Source organism: Salvelinus alpinus, chromosome 12, assembly GCF_045679555.1.
Source record: "Salvelinus alpinus chromosome 12, SLU_Salpinus.1, whole genome shotgun sequence".
NCBI classification, from domain to species: Eukaryota; Metazoa; Chordata; class Actinopteri; order Salmoniformes; family Salmonidae; genus Salvelinus; species Salvelinus alpinus.
The window spans coordinates 44329683-44347019 of NC_092097.1; the positions used below are offsets into that span (position 1 = coordinate 44329683).

The 17337-nt window shown below is 43.6% G+C and overlaps 1 protein-coding gene across 1 annotated transcript in view; it reads right to left on the reverse strand.

The window, feature by feature from the left end:
- Positions 1-17337, reverse strand: part of LOC139536245 (plexin-A1-like) — a 416804-nt gene that overhangs the window by 134308 nt on the left and 265159 nt on the right. The window contains exon 10 of the mRNA XM_071336602.1: positions 16572-16772. Within this exon, the coding sequence (XP_071192703.1) occupies positions 16572-16772 (201 nt within the window). The remainder of the gene's footprint in view (positions 1-16571; positions 16773-17337) is intronic.

Below are 17337 nucleotides of genomic sequence, written 5' to 3' on the forward strand. Positions count from 1 at the left end.
TAGCCTATAAACAGAACAGTAGAAGCCTAGAAACAGTACTATCCTAAAAACAAAATAGTAGGAGCCTAGATACAGAAACTGAACATCTCCTACTAACAAAACACACCAGCTGGGGTTCTGGAGAAAATAATGGAAACCAGGAATGAAAAAAAAAAACAGAGCGCGAGAGAGAGAGCGAGAGAGAGAGAGAGCGCGAGGGAGAGAGAGAGAGAGGGAGAGAGAGAGAGAGAGAGAGAGAGAGAGAGAGAGAGGGAGAGAGAGAGAGAGGGAGAGAGAGCGAGAGAGAGCGAGAGAGCGCGAGAGAGCGCGAGAGAGAGAGAGCGAGAGAGCGCGCGAGAGAGAGAGAGAGAGAGAGAGAGAGAGAGAGAGAGAGAGAGAGAGAGAGAGAGAGAGAGAGAGAGAGAGAGAGAGAGAGTCACCAACCAAGGAGGGCCTACAGCAGCACCTAGATCTTCTGCACAGATTCTGTCAGACCTGGGCCCTGACAGTAAATCTCAGTAAGACCAAAATAATGGTGTTCCAAAAAAGGTCCAGTCACCAGGACCACAAATTCCATCTAGACACCGTTGCCCTAGAGCACACAAAAAACTATACATACCTCGGCCTAAACATCAGCACCACAGGTAACTTCCACAAAGCTGTGAACGATCTGAGAGACAAGGCAAGAAGGGCCTTCTATGCCATCAAAAGGAACATAAATTTCAACATACCAATTAGGATCTGGCTAAAAATACTTGAATCAGTCATAGAGCCCATTGCCCTTTATGGTTGTGAGGTCTGGAGTCCGCTCACCAACCAAGATTTCACAAAATGGGACAAACACCAAATTGAGACTCTGCATGCAGAATTCTGCAAAAATATCCTCCGTGTACAACGTAGAACACCAAATAATGCATGCAGAGCCTAGAATTAGGCCGATACCCACTAATTATCAAAATCCAGAAAAGAGCCGTTAGATTCTAGAACCACCTAAAAGGAAGCGATTCCCAAACCTTCCATAACAAAGCCATCACCTACAGAGAGATGAACCTGGAGAAGATCCCTAAGCAAGCTGGTCCTAGGGCTCTGTTCACAAACACAAACACACCCCACAGAGCCCCAGGACAACAGCACAATTAGACCCAACCAAATCATGAGAAAACAAAAAGATAATTACTTGACACATTGGAAAGAATTAACAAAAAGACAGAGCAGACTAGAGATGCTATTTGAGCCCTAAACAGAGAGTACACAGTGGCAGAGTACCTGACCACTGTGACTGACCCAGACTTGAGAGAAAGCTTTAGAGAGAGAGAGAGAGAGAGAGAGAGAGAGAGAGAGAGAGAGAGAGAGAGAGAGAGAGAGAGAGAGAGAGAGAGAGAGAGAGAGAGAGAGAGAGAGAGAGAGAGAGAGAGAGAGCGAGAGGAGAGAGAGAGAGAGAGAGAGAGAGAGAGAGAGAGAGAGAGAGAGAGAGAGAGAGAGATATAGGGAGAGAGAGAGAGAGAGAGAGAGAGAGGGAGAGAGAGAGAGAGAGAGAGAGAAACATGGAGGGTGGAGACAGCACAGTGAACGAGCAGGGTCACGGGCAGATCCAGATAATTAGTCATGTTGTAGGGGTATCGGAGCTAATGTCAGGGTTGGGGTCAATTCCATTTGAATTCCATCCAGTTAATAACATCAACCATATTCCAATTCCACATTTTCCTAATTGAAAAACATTGAACAGAATTGGAATTTCAGTGTACTTCCTGAATGGACTGAAATTTAAATGGATTTGACCCCTGGCGAAAGTCTTAAAATATCAACGTACCGGCCTCCTGAATGGCGCAGCAGACTATGGCACTGCATCGCAATGCTTGTGGCGTCACTACAGACCCAGATTCGTCTGGGTTAGGGGAGGGTTTGGCCGGTCGGGATGTCCTTGTCCCATCCTTGTCCCAAAGTCAAACTTTGTAGGGTCTCTAATCAAACCATTCTCCTATTTGTTTAAAATGCAATTTTGTACTGATACTGGTAAATATGAAAAATCTTATTTCACATGACACTAATACCCACACCTCTCTGTCATGGTTTAAACCAGTGACAGTTGGTTCAGGTTCTTTCAATGGCATTCAGCTCTCTACTTCGCCTGTCTGCCTCACTCTCTGTCTGTCTTGAGCATTCACTAGCAAATTTGCAATATTTTATTGACTGGATTCAGACCCCTAGCGAACTTACAACATAAGTTGTGGGCCCTCATAACTATGGGCCCTCATAGTTTCCCACACAGATGAGCTCGGGACAGACACAGCTGTATCTGCGTCCCGTATTTCGGCCCCTTTTCAGGTGTCTCGACTTTACTTTTTACAAAAAAGGTACATTATTCAACAAGACGCAACAATTCATTCAGGCTATAAGAGGCCTAATGACAATCACCGAATGACATCACACTTTTTGGTGTTTTGTAACAGAGGTCTCTTTTCATTTATCCAATGGCTAGTGCACAGTGCATTGTTTGGATGGTGGGAATTATTTTGGAGTGGACGAATGTGCACAGGTAGCCTACTTTTTAAAGTAATTTGTTCGACAATCAGATAAAGAAATCAATGACTGGTTGTGTTCATGCCACATTAAGTAATACATGTTTACCGTTAGAATACATGTCTTTACTATTTCTTTATGTTCACTGTTGAAATTAGACAGCCTGAGGTATTACCGAGACATGGATCCTTTAAACTTAGTTGCAACGATTTATAAACGATTTATTTTTATATTATTCTTTTTTTGTATTTTATCCCCAATATCATGATAATCAATCCAATTACGATCTTGTCTAATCATTGCAACTCCCCAACGGGCTCGGGAGAGGCGAAAGTCGAGTCATGCATCCTCCGAAACATAACACGGCCGGGTGTGACACAGCCTAGGATCATACCCGGGTCTGTAGTGGCTCCCCAAGCACTGCGCCGCAGTGCCTTAGACCGCAGTGCCTTAGACCGCAGTGCCTTAGACCGCAGTGCCTTAGACCGCAGTGCCTTAGACCGCAGTGCCTTAGACCGCAGTGCCTCAGACCGCAGTGCCTTAGACCGCAGTGCCATAGACCACAGTGCCTTAGACCACAGTGCCTTAGACCGCTGCGCCACTTGGGATGCCAACTCGCTGCTACTTTTGTAAACTTTTTATAAAATAGCTGCATGTGTGATGGTCAGGCTGTGAACCTCGTCGTTTAAAGAGTGTCTGTGTATACATTTTTGCTTGAAAAAACAGTTAAAGCAGGCTATAAGGCAAGGTTACTCATCACACGTGTATGGTTCACCAAACCACCCTAATTGAGAAAGCAGATGAGACCAAACACATAGATGGATGAAAGATTTAAGTTATTGATAAACAACGTGATGGAAAAACAATGGTAATGCCGTTGGCAAGGTGATTAACCTTTTACACACAGAATAATAATAATAATAATAATAATAATATAGGCTAATTGACATTCAGAGACCGTTGCATTGACCTTGATAAACGCACCTAAAGAAGCACATGCGCACGCACACACTCCCAAACACACACATAAACAGAGTACAAATATGAAGGCCTAATAAAGGATCAAGTGGTAATATGCCCAAGGATTAGTGTGGGGTCAGGCAGTATGGAATTAGTCCCGGCTCATAACATGACTGTCTGGGCTAATCTGGTTAGCATAACAGGATTGGAACAGAGCCGGAGCAAGTTAGGAGCTCATCGTACAGCCACCACGTTTATTATTGATAAAAATACACAGAGGAAGGGGGAAAACTTCTGTCGAGGAAATTTAGGAAAACTGCTGCCATATGAATAGTATAGAAGTCCAAACCACGCACACATTTGTGCATATAGGCCTAGGTTGGGATGCAGAGAGGGAGGGAGAGCGGGACAGAGGTGGAGAAGCTGCCATATGTTGATAGCCAGCAAGCAATTCATTCTAATTAAGACAGGACAGCATGTGAGAACGGAGTACTGCCTCACTCATCAAGGGAGGGAGGAGGAGGAGGAGGAGGAGGAGGAGGAGGAGCCTGATGAACCAAACTACCTGGTAATCTCCTCCATTTAGCCTAACTCTCACACTCTCACATTTAAACAAAACAAATAAAATAAACAATTTGTGATTACTGATCAATTGATACATTTATAATTAGTAGGATTTGTTATCTGTTTTAACAAAACATTTTTGTATTGTATATAGTTTTATTTGGTGTGTTCTTTATATAAACAGCAAAAAAAGAAACGTCCCTTTTTCAGGACCCTGTCTTTCAAAGATAAGTCGTAAAAATAAAAATAACTTCACAGATGTTCATTGTAAAGGGTTTAAACACTGTTTCCCATGCTTGTTCAATGAACCATAAACAATTAATGAACATGCACCTGTGGAATGGTCGTTAAGACACTAACAGCTTACAGACGGTAGGCAATTAAGGTCACAGTTATGAAAACTTAGGACACTAAAGGTGCCTTTCTACTGACTCTGAAAAACACCAAAAGAAAGATGCCCAGGGCCCCTGCTCATCTCCGTGAGGACTGCAGATGTGGCCAGGGCAATAAATGTCAATGTCCGTACTGTGAGACGCCTAAGACAGCGCTACAGGGAGACAGGATCGGTACATCCGAACATCACACTTGCGGGACAGGTACAGGATGGCAACAACAACTGCCCGAGTTACACCAGGAACGCACAATCCCTCCATCAGTGCTCAGACTGTCCGCAATAGGCTGAGAGGCTGGACTGAGGGCTTGTAGGCCTGTTGTAAGGCAGGTCCTCACCAGACATCACCGGCAACAACGTCGCCTATGGGCATAAACCCACCGTCGCTGGACCAGACAGGACTGGCAAAAAGTGCTCTTCACTGACGAGACGCAGTTTTGTCTCAACAGGGGTGATGTTGGATTCGCGTTTATCGTCGAAGGAATGAGCGTTACACCGAGGCCTGTACTCTGGAGTGGGATCGATTTGGAGGTGGAGGGTCCGTCATGGTCTGGGGCGGTGTGTCACAGCATCATCGGACTGAGCTGGTTGTCATCGCAGACAATCGCAACGCTGTGCGTTACAGGGAAGACATCCTCCTCCCTCATGTGGTACCCTTCCTGCAGGCTCATCCTGACATGACCCTCCAGCATGACAATGCCACCAGCCATACTGCTCGTTCTGTGCGTGATTTCCTGCAAGACAGGAATGTTACTGTTCTGCCATGGCCAGTGAAGAGCCCGGATCTCAATCCCATTGAGCACATCTGGGACCTATTGGATCGGAGGGTGAGGGCTAGGGCCAATCCCCGCAGAAATGTCCAGGAACTTGCAGGTGCCTTGGTGGAAGAGTGGGATAACATCTCACAGCAAGAACAGGCAAATCTGGTGCAGTCCATGAGGAGGAGATGCACTGCAGTACTTAATGCAGCTGGTGGCCACACCAGACACTGACTGTTCTTTTGATTTTGACCCCCCCTTTGTTCAGGGACACATTTTTCCATTTCTGTTTGTCACATGTCTGTGGAATTTGTTCAGTTTATGTCTCAGTTGTTGAATCTTGTTATGTTCATGCAAATATTTACACATGTCAAGATTGCTGAAAATAAACGCAGTTGACAGTGAGAGAACGTTTCTTTTTTTGCTGATTTGAAATCTTTGGGCTTCCACCACACCTGCACACCGTTTTTTGTATTTGTTTTTATCTGTAGTGTTGTCTGTCACTTGTTTTATTTGGTGCAAATAAATTAAACAAAAAATAAATGTATATTTAAAAGGATATGCATCTGTATTGAGGGCACAGACACCTGAGTGAAAACGCACACGCCGCACAGAGAGACAGATAAACATAGTGACGCTAGGTTTAGCGGAGATCTGTGTAAGGTGATGCAGAAGGGTTTTGGGAAACTGCTCAAAGATTTAATGACATCCTATGAAAGATGAACTTTTCCTTCAATCTTTTGGTAAACTGGACCCTGGTCGTCAGAAAGCAATACATTGAGACCTTATATCCTCTGTCTGGTTAATGGGTCATTGCTGTCAGTGTGGTGCACTGTGTGGTGCATATGGAAGCCTTCAGCTCTCAACCTCTCTCCTCTCCTCATTATTCTCTTCATCCTTCTCTCAGTTCCATCTAGAGAAGAAAGTGGAACGAGTCTCAGCTGTGTCCTCCTCATGTCTTCCAAACTCTCTCGCTCTCTCTCTCTCTCTCTCTCTCTCTCCACCTCTAACTATCACATTTGCTGTGTCCCTCTCTCTATGCAATCTTTTTGGATCTTTGCTTTCTGCTGATCTCTCCATCCCCTACTCCCCCTACCCACCCTTCTCTCCTTCTACCCACCCTTCTTTCCCTCCCCTACTCCCTCTACCCACCATCTCTCCCTTGGGCGCTGCAGGTAGCCTAGTGGTTAGAGCATTGGGACAGTAACCGACAGGTTGCTGGATCGAATCCGAGAGCTGACAAGTTACAAATATGTCATTCTGCCCCTGAACAAAGCAGTTAACCCACTGTTCCCCGGTAGGCTGTCAATGTAAATAAGAATTTGTTCTTAGTTAAATAAAGGTTAAACAAGTACAAATTATCTCACTCATCTACCCACCCTTGTTTCACTCTACACTCCCCTACTTTGCCTCTCTCCCCACCTTTCTCTCTCTACTCCCTCAAAACACCCTCCTCTACCCACCCTTTTCTCCCTCTGCCTACCCCTCTCTTCCTCTTCTCCCTCTACCCACCCTTTCCCCCTCCCCTACTCCCTCTACCCACCCTTCTCCCCCTACGCCCTCTACCTACCCTTCTCTTCCTCCTCTACTCCCTCTACCCACCCGTCTCTCCCTCCCCTACTGCCTCTACCTACCCGTCTCTTCCTCCTCTACTCCCTCTACCCACCCTTCTCTCCCTTTATCCACCCGTCTATCCCTCCTCTATCTACCCTTCTCTCTCTCTACACACCCTTCTCTCACTCCACTACTCCCTCTATCCACCATTCTCTCACTCCCCTACTCCCTCTCCCCACCTTTCTCCCCCTCCTCTACTCCCTCTACCTACCCTTCTCTCCCTCTACCCACCCTTCTCTCCCTCCCCTACTCCCTCTACCCACCCTCCTTTCTCTCCTCTACCCACCCTTCTCTCCCTCCTCTACCCACCCTTCTCTCCCTCCCCTGCTCCCTCTACCCACCCTTCTCTCCCTCCCCTACTCCCTCTATCCACCCTCCTCTCCCTCTCCTACTCCCTCTACCCACCCTTCTTACCATATGCTTACCCCATCTCTTTCCCTATCCTTCTTCCCTCCATTTCCTCCTCTCCATCTATTGCCGACTCCTCTGTTAGTCTAATTTTCTTGCCCTGCTTCTCCCTTTTCCGGGGTGTGTGTGCGCACACACACACACACACACACACGCACGCACGCACGCACGCACACACGCACACACACGCACACACACGATGGAAGGAAGATCCACCGCCAAACCAGATTAGTTTCTCTGGGGAATGTAGAGCAATATTGACTGTATTTGCACACAAGCAAAAGGGCTGGAACACTGGACTGTGGGCTGGAATACTGAACTGTGTCAATGTCTGGGATGGTTAAGCCACTAAACTGCTCCACAAAGTCCTCAAAGTATTGTGAAATATAAAGTAATGGATCAATCTTCCATGGACAATATATCTGTTTCAACGAGGAGCAAGGGAATATTAAGTCAGAACAATGACCAGCAAACCTAACATATTTTTTAAATATATTTGTATTTTATTTTTTAATTTCACCTTTATTTAACCAGGTAGGCTAGTTGAGAACAAGTTCTCATTTACAACTGCGACCTGGCCAAGATAAAGCAAAGCAGTGCGACACAAACAACAACACAGAGTTACACACGGAATAAACAAGCGTACAGTCAATAACACAATAGAAAAAAAAGAAAGTCTATATACAGTGTGTGCAAATGGCGTGAGGAGGTAAGGCATTAAATAGGCCATATTAGCGAAGTAATTACAGTTTAGCAAATTAACACTGGAGTGATAGACATAGAAGCGCCAAAGGACAGATACTTAACCTAATAAGAGTTTAGCCCATAGAGTTAACCTAATATGTGTTTAGCCCATAGAGTTAACCTAATATGTGTTTAGCCCATAGAGTCAACCTAATAGGAGTTTAGCCCATAGAGTCAACCTAATAGGAGTTTAGCCCATAGAGTCAACCTAATAGGAGTTTAGCCCATAGAGTCAACCTAATAGGAGTTTAGCCCATAGAGTCAACCTAATAGGAGTTTTGCCAATGAGTCTGGACAGAAGGATTGTTTTTTGGAGGGAAGGAGAAGAGAAGTGAACGGTGTGCAAGGAATGACCAGGAACTCAAGGATGTGTGCATCAGTAAAGTAAAGAAGACACTTCTCCTCTTTTCGGTCTGAAAGAGTCATATTATCAGCATGGCTCCTATCTGTAGTCCGAGTGATGGATACTGTTCCCTTGTACACTGACCCTTTTGCATATTCACAGGAAGCGGTCAATGCACGCTGAAGATAAATAATGACGTGATAGGATGATATCTATATTTGCCTCGTACAGTATTGGCTGTTGGTATCTGGTTATGGGGTTAACCTTTTCTCAATAGGGGGGCGCTATTTTCACTTTGTAAAAAATCGTGCCCAAATTAAACTGCCTCGTTCTCTATTCTTGCTCGTACAATATGCATATTATCCTGTTATGGCTGCAGCCCGACACCGGTACACCTATGACAACATCCAGCTCAAATGCAGGGCGCGAAATTCAAAATCTATTTTTTTAAAATATTTAACTTTCACACATTAACAAGTCCAATACAGCATTTGAAAGATAAACATCTTGTCAATCCAGCCAACATGTCCGATTTTTTAAATGTTTTACAGAGAAAACACCACATATATTTATGTTAGCTCACCACCAAATAAAAAAGAGACATACATTTTTCACAGCACAAGTAGGATCCAAGTAGCATGCACAAGCCAACCTAACTAACCTAGAACCAACCTAAATAACCTAGAAAAAACTACCTCAGATGACAGTCCTATAACATGTTACACAATAAATCTATGTTTTGTTCAAAAAAATTGCATATTTTAGCTATAAATCAGTTTTACATTACTGCTACCATCATAGCTACAGTCAGAAATCGCACGGGAGTAGCCAGAGAAAATACAGACACCAACGTCAACTACTAATTACACATCAGAAAACATTTCAGAAAAATATATGGTGGATAGCTAATGAAAGAGAAAGATCTTGTGAATACAGACAATATTTCCGATTTCTGAAGTGTTTTACAGCGAAAACACAATATATCGTTATATTAGCTTACTACAATAGCTAACACACAGCAGCATTGATTCTAGTCAAACGCTAGCGATAGCACAGTTCGACAGATATATGAAAAAGCATCCCAAATTGGGTCCTTATCTTTGTTGATTTTCCATCAGAATGTTCTCCAAAGGGTCCTTTGTTCAGAACCGTCTTCATTTGGACCCAGAACGAACGATGTCCCTCTTGAATTAGCATGCACACTGGCCATGCCGTGCTAACCTCTCCGTCTTGACAAAATTCTTGCGTCGCATCACGTCTAAAGTCCAGAATACATTTCAATAATATAATTAAAGTATATTGAAAAAAAATAAAGTGCGCACTTCTCACTCCAAGATGTTGTTTTCAGTCCCTGACAGAGATAATCAAGTCATTTCTTCTCTCACTTCCGCATGACACCCAGGGGAAGGCGTGTGACGTGTTTCTACAGTCCTAAGTGCCAAGGCCTTTTATAGAGAGTATCTTGAAGAGAGACATAGCTTCTTGGAAATTTCACTTCCGGATAGAAAATGGGCTGTAAAAAGAGTTATGTTTCACTTAGAGAAATAATTAAACCTGTTTTAGAAACTAGACAGTGTTTTCTATCCAATAGTAATAATAATATGCATATTGTACGAGCAAAAATTGAGTAAGAGGCCATTTGAAAATGGGCACATATTTTCCAGTTTTTCAATACGCCCCCTGCAGCCATAACAAGTTAATATTACTATTGGATAGAAAACACTCTCAAGTTTCTAAAACCGTTTGAATTATATCTGTGAGTAAAACAGAACTCATTTTGCAGCAAACTTCCTCCCAGGAAGTGAAAAATCTGAAATCGAGGCTCTGTTCCAGGGCCTTCCTATTAATTTGCCTGAAAGCTATGGATATACATGCACTGCATACGCCTTCCACTAGATGTCAACAGGCAGTGAGAGGTGGAATGGGGTGTCTAGCTTGATCTGAGGCCGAACAAGAGCTTTTGGAATGACGTGTCTGGAAATGTCATTGTCTTGGAAGGCGCGAGAAGGAACCCCAGATTGCCTTCTGAAAAGCTTTCGGTATACACGTTAGATATCTCCGGCTCTGATTTTATTTGATATATGTGTTAAAAACATCATAAAGTCGTTTTTTTAAACCGAGTAATATCAGTTTATTGAACGTTTATTGCGAGTTTTGGAATTTTCTTTTCTTTGCGTCATGTGAAGTTGGCCATGTTTGCGCCACATGGCTAGCTATGGTTGCTAATTCGACAGGAGAAGAGGACATTCTAAAACCAAACAACGATTATTCTGGACAAAGGACTCCTTGTACAAGATTGTGATGGAAGCTCAACAAAAGTAGGAACCATTTATGATGTTATTTCGTATTTCTGTGAAAAATGTTTAGTCATATTTTCCGCCCTCATTGCAGGCGCTGTCTCGCTATAACGCTAGCTGTATGTCGTACTAAAGTTATTTTTAGAATTCTAACACGGCGATTGCATTAAGAACTAGTGTATCTTTCATTTGCTGTACAACATGTATTTTTTAGTAAAGTTTATGATGAGTTCTTTGATTAGATTAGGTGAGTGTCAGAAATATATCCGGATAATTTTGTGCAGTTTGGCTACGTATTCACATTGTAAAACCACGATTTGTACCGCTAAGTATGCACATTTTCGAACAAAACATATATGTATTGTGTAACATGATGTTATAGGACTGTCATCTGATGAAGTTTGTCAAGGTTAGTGAATAATTGTATATCTTTTGCTGTTTTTTTGCGATCGCTACCTTTGAGGTGAATGAATGCGGTTGTGTGGTTGGCTATTGTGGTACGCTAATATAATGCTATATTGTGTTTTCGCTGTAAAACACTTAAAAAATCTGAAATATTGGCTGGATTCACAAGATGTTTATCTTTCATTTGCTGTACACCATGTATTTTTCATAAATGTTTTATGATGAGTATTTAGGTATTTCACGTTGCTCTCTGTAATTATTGGGGATGGGGGGATGCTCCCTCTGCTGTTTCCTGAAGTCCAAGAGCATCTCTTTTGTGTAGTTGACATTGAGTGGGAAGTTATTTTCCTGACACCACTCCAAGGGCCCTCAACTCCTCCCTGTAGGCCGTCTCGTTGTTTTGGTAATCAAGCCTACCACTCTAGAGTTGTCTGAAAACTTGATGATTGAGTTGGAGGCATGCATGGCCACGCAGTTATGGGTGACCAGGGAGTACAGGGGAGGGCTGAGAATGCACCCTTGTGGGGCTACAGTGTTGAGGATCAGCGGGGTGAAGTTGTTTCCTACCCTCAGCACATGGCGTCGGCCCGTCAAAAAGTCCAGGACCCAGTTGCACAGGGCGGTGTTGAGACCCAGGGTCTCGAGCTTAATGACGAGTTTGGAGGGTGCTATGGTGTTAAATGCTGAGCTGTAGTCAATGAACAGCATTCTTACATAGGTATTCCTCTTGTCCAGATGGGATAGGGCAGTGTGATGGCGATTGCGTCATCTGTGGACCTAATGGGGCGGTAAGCAAATTGGAGTGGGTCTAGGGTATCAGGTATGGTGAAGGTTATATGATCCTTGATTAGTTTCTCAAAGCACTTCATGATGACAGAAGTGAGTGCTACGGGCCGATAGTCATTTAGTTCAGTTACCTTGGCTTTCTTGGGAAAAGGAACAATGGTGGCCATCTTGAAGCATGTGGGCACAGCAGACTGGCATAGGGATTGTCCGTAAACACACCAGCCAGCTGGTCTGCACATGCTCTGAGGACGCGGCTAGGGATGTCGCCTTGGCCAGCAGCCTTGCGAGGGTTAACACGTTTAAATGTTTTACTCACGTTGGCCACGGTGAAGGAGAGCCCACAGGCTTTGGTAGCGGGCCATGTCAGTGGCACTGTATTGTCCTCAAAGCGAGCAAAGAGTTGTTTAATTTGTCTGGGAGCAAGACGTCAATGTCCGCAACTGGGCTGGTTTTCTTTTTGTACTCCGTGATTGACTGTAGACCCTGCCACATACGTCACGTGTTTGAGCCGTTGAAATGCGACTCCACATGTTTTCTATACTGATGCTTTGCTTGTTTGATTGCCTTCCGGAGGGAATCGCTACACTGTTTTTATTCAATCATGTTTCCAGTTGCGTTGACATGATTAAAAGCGGTGGTTGGCGCTTTCAGTTTTGCGTGAATGCTGCCATCAATCCACGGTTTCTGGTTATGGAAGGTTTTAATAGTCACAGTGGGTACAACATCACCGATGCACTTGCTAATAAACCGCTCACCGAGTCAGCGTATACGACAATGTTGTTGTCTGAGGCTACCCGAACATATCCCAGTCTGCGTCATCGAAGCAATCTTGAAGCGTGGAATCCGATTGGTCAGACCAGCGTTGGATAGACCTGAGCACGGGCGTTTCCTGTTTAGGTTTCTGTCTATAGGCTGGGAGCGACAAAATTGAGTCATGGTCAGATTTGCCGAAGGGCGGGGGAGGGCTTTGTATGCATCGCGGAAGTTAGAGTAGCAATGGTCCAGAATGCTGCCAGCTCGTGTCGCGCATTCAATATGCTGATAGAATTTAGGAAGCCTTGCTCTCAGATTAGCTTTGTTAAAATCCCCAGCTACAATAAATGCAACCTCAGGATATATGGTTTCCAGTTTACATAGAGTCCAGTGAAGTTGCGGTCGGCATTTGATTGTAAGGAATTCTAGGTCAGGTGAACAAAAGGACTTGAGTTCCCTTATGATGTTATGATTACACCATGAGTCATGAACCATAAGGCATACACCCCTAGCCTTCTTACCAGAAAGATGTTTGTTTCGGTCAGGGCAATGCATGAAGAAACCGGGTGGCTGTACCAACTCTGACAACATATCCCGAGTAAGCCATGTTTCCGTGAAACAGAGAACGTTACAATCTCTGATGTCTCTCTGGAAGGCAACTCGTGCCCTAATTTCTTCCACCTTGTTATCTAGAGATTGGACATTGTCGAGTAATATGCTCGGAAGCAGTGGATGATGTGCTCGCCTTCTAAGTCTAACCAGTAGGTCGCTCCGTCTGCCTCTCCTGCAGCGACCGTGTTGTTTTGGGTCGCTTGATCCCATGACCAAGGTGGGAACAGGAACATGGCTGAAGTTTCAAGTATGGGGGGGGGCACCATTTGACATGATATACAGACAGGTGTGACACGGGTAATCCAAATAGAAATCAATATTTCATGGAGGTCATAGTTGGTGAGACACACGTCTCCCCCTTGTCCCCCTAGTGAGGACGATCAGCCTAGCACCCTGCCTACACCCCAACCTCTCCCAATGAGACAGATAGACAAAAGAGGGCGGGAGGAGGTTAAAAGAGAAGGAGAGTAGAAGATGAGAGAGGACGGAGACAGAGAGAGAGAGAGCTCTATTAAAAAAGAACAGCAAAAAAATATACATGATCAAATTCAAATCTTAGAATTAACCATTAAAGACTACAAGAATCCACTGGATTCTCCAATTACATTGAATGAACTACAGGACAAAATACACACCCTCCAACCCAAAAAGGCCTGTGGGGTTGATGGTATCCCAAATTAAATGATCAAATAAACAGACCACAATTTACAATTGGCTATAGTTAAACTATTTAACATCATCCTCAACTCTGGCATATTACCCAATATTTGGAACCAAGGACTGATCACCCCAATCCACAAAAGCGGAGACAAATTTGACCCCAATAACTACCGTGGGATATGCCTCAACAACAACCTTGGGAAAATCCTCAGCATTATCATTAACAGCAGACTCGTACATTTCCTCAGCGAAAACAATGTACTGAGCAAATGTCAAATAGTTTTTTTTTACCAAATTACCGTACGACAGACCACATATTCACCATGCACACCCTAATTGACAAACAAACAAACCAAAACAAAGGCTAAGTCTTCTCATGCTTTGTTGATTTAAAAAGTCTTGACACAATTTGGAATGAGGGCCAGCTATACAAATTGATGGAAAGTGGTGTTTGGGGGAAAAACAAACAACATTATAAAATCCATGTACACAAACAAGTGTACGGTTAAAATTGGCAAAAAACACACACATTTCTTTCCACAGGGCCAGGGGGTGAGACAGGGATGCAGCTTAAGCCACAACCTCTCCAACAAATATATCAACGGATTGTCGAGGGCACTAGAACAGTCTGCAGCACCCGGCCTCACCCTACTAGAATCTGAAGTCAAATGTCTACTGATGACCTGGTGCTTCTGTTCCCAACCAAGGAGGGCCTACAGCAGCACCTAGATCTTTTGTCCCTAACCAAGGAGGGCCTACAGCAGCACCTAGATCTTCTGCACAGATTATGTCAGACCTGGGTCCTGACAGTAAATCTCAGTAAGACAAAAATAATGGTGTTCCAAAAAATGTCCAGTTGCCAGGACCACGAATACAAATTCCATCTAGACATTGTTGCCTTAAAGCACACAAAAAACGATACATACCTCGGCCTAAACATCAGCGCCACAGGTAACTAGCACAAAGCTATGAACGATCTGAGAGACAAGGCAAGAAGGGCCTTCTATGCCATCAAAAGGACCATAAAATTCAACATACCAATTAGGATCTGGCTAGAAAAACTTGACTCAGTTATAAAACCCATTGGCCTTTATGGTTGTGAGGTCTGGGGTCAGCTCATCAACCAGGCCTGGGGTCTGCTCAGCATTCACAAAATGGTACAAACACCAAATTGTGACTCTGCATGCAGAATTCTGCAAAAATATCCTCTGTGTACAACGTAAAATACCAAATAACACATGCAGAGCAGAATTAGGCCAATATCCGCTAATTATCAACATCCAAAAAAGAGATGTTAAATTCTACAACCGTCTAAAAGGAAGAGATTCCCAAACGTTCCATAACAAAGCCATCACCTACAGAGAAATGAGGCTGGAGAGGAGCCCCCTAGGCAAGCTGGTCCTGGGGCTCTGTTCACAAACATAAACAGACCCCACAGCGCACCAGGACAGCAACACAATTAGACCCAACCAAATCATGAGAAAACAAAAAGATAATTACTTGACACATTAGAAATAATTTACAAAAAAACTGAGCAAACTAGAATGCTATTTGACCCTAAATAGAGAGTACACAGTGCCAGAATACCTGGCCACTGTGACTGACTCAAAATTAAGGAAATCTTCGACTATGTACAGACTGAGCATAGCCTTTTGTACCTGGCTCTCAAGAGAAGACAGGTTATGTGGACACTGCCCACAAAATGAAGTGGAAACTGAGCTGCACGTCCTAACCTCCTGGCAAATGTATGATCATGTTAGAGACACATATTTCCCTCAGATTACACAGACCCAGAAATAATTCGGGGGGAAAAATCTAATTTTGATAAACTCCCATATCTATTGGGTGAAATACCACAGTGTGCCATCACAGCAACAAGATGTGTAACCTATTGCCACAAGAAAAAGTGCAACCAATGAAGAACATACACCATTGTAAAAGCAACCCATATTTATACTTATTTATTTCCCCTTTTGTACTTTATTTGCACATAATATGAAACTTGAAATGTCTTTATTCTTTCAGAACTTTTGTGAGTGTAATGTTTACTGTTCTTTTTTTTGTATAATTTATTGCACTTCTGTTTATTATCTATTTCACTTGTTTTGGCAAAGTAAACATGTGTTTCCCATGACAATAAAGACTCTTAAATTGAAATTGAGAGACAGACAGACAGATATACAGACAGACATACAGAGAGAGAGAGAGAGACAGAACTTCAGCGATGACAGGCTTCCTCTCCACATTTTCAGCCTCAGTGAATCGCAGCACCACTTATCACACACACACACACACAGACACACACACACACACACACACAGACTTCCTCATTCGCAACTCTAATCCTCTGACTGACAGATGGTCCCCTGCATGTGCACACCAAACAACCCAAATATCCTTCCAACACACCCTTCAGCAGGCCCTCTACTTGTGCTCACGCTTATTCTCCACATGCCTACAAACTAAACTCCGGCCAAACTCCCTAGACATGACCACTGGTCAAAAGACTAATCAGGTGTGTTACTGCTGGGAAAATAGAAACACTGACCAAATTCCTTCTAGTCATGAGCACTGGTAATGAAACCAATCAGCAAGCATTTGGTTTATTACATCAGGTGTGTTAGTGATGGGCTGGAACAAAATCCTGCACCAGTCATAAGTGTATCAGAGTGTCCCAAAGGTCTTCTGAAACTCGATCTAATTGGCTAGTCTTTGCTTTATTGAATGTGTTGTGTTAGTGCTGGGCATAACAAAATCATGAGAGAGCGTTAACTCACCGAGGTCTTCTGACACTGGATGCTGGTACTGTTGAAGCGCAGTGCGGTGACGCTATGCTTCTCTCCCTGCACGTGGAACACACACTCGTAGTTCTTCTGGCCAGACTGGGGCTGGGGCAGGTTGCGGGCGGCCAGGGTGATTGGCTTGGTCACACCCACAGGGATGTAAATCTGGGTAGAGGGCAGGATCTGGGGACAGTCCTGAAGGGGGGATAGAGAGGTATGGAGAGAATAATCAGAAAAATAAAGAGATTAAGAGAACAATATGTTTTTTCATGTATTGTTATGTCGTTTTAATGCTTTTATTTGATCCGCTGTCTTGATGGAGGCTGAGATGAAGGAGATGGATGAAGGGAGGGAGAGAGGTTTGGGTTACTTGGTTGTTCACTGTCAATGTCAAGTAGTCTTTGTGACAGTATAATATCGGCTTATGACTTGACATGATACTCAAAAGAGTTGCATAAAAAAGAAAGGAAAGCCTAGAAAGCTCAGTGAAAACAGCATTGTTTCATCCTCAAAGACGAAACAAAGAGATTGAACTGCAGTTTAACTTTTTTGGAATAGGGGGCAGCATTCGGAATTTTGGATAAAAAGCATGCCCAAAGTAAACTGCCTGCTACTCAGGCCCAGAAGCTAGGATATGCATATAATTGGTAGATTTGGATAGAAAACAGTCTAAAGTTTCCAAAACTGTTAAAAGAACTGAACTGAAATGGCAGGCGAAAAACGGAGGAAAATCCATCCAGGAAGTGCTATTATTTTGAAA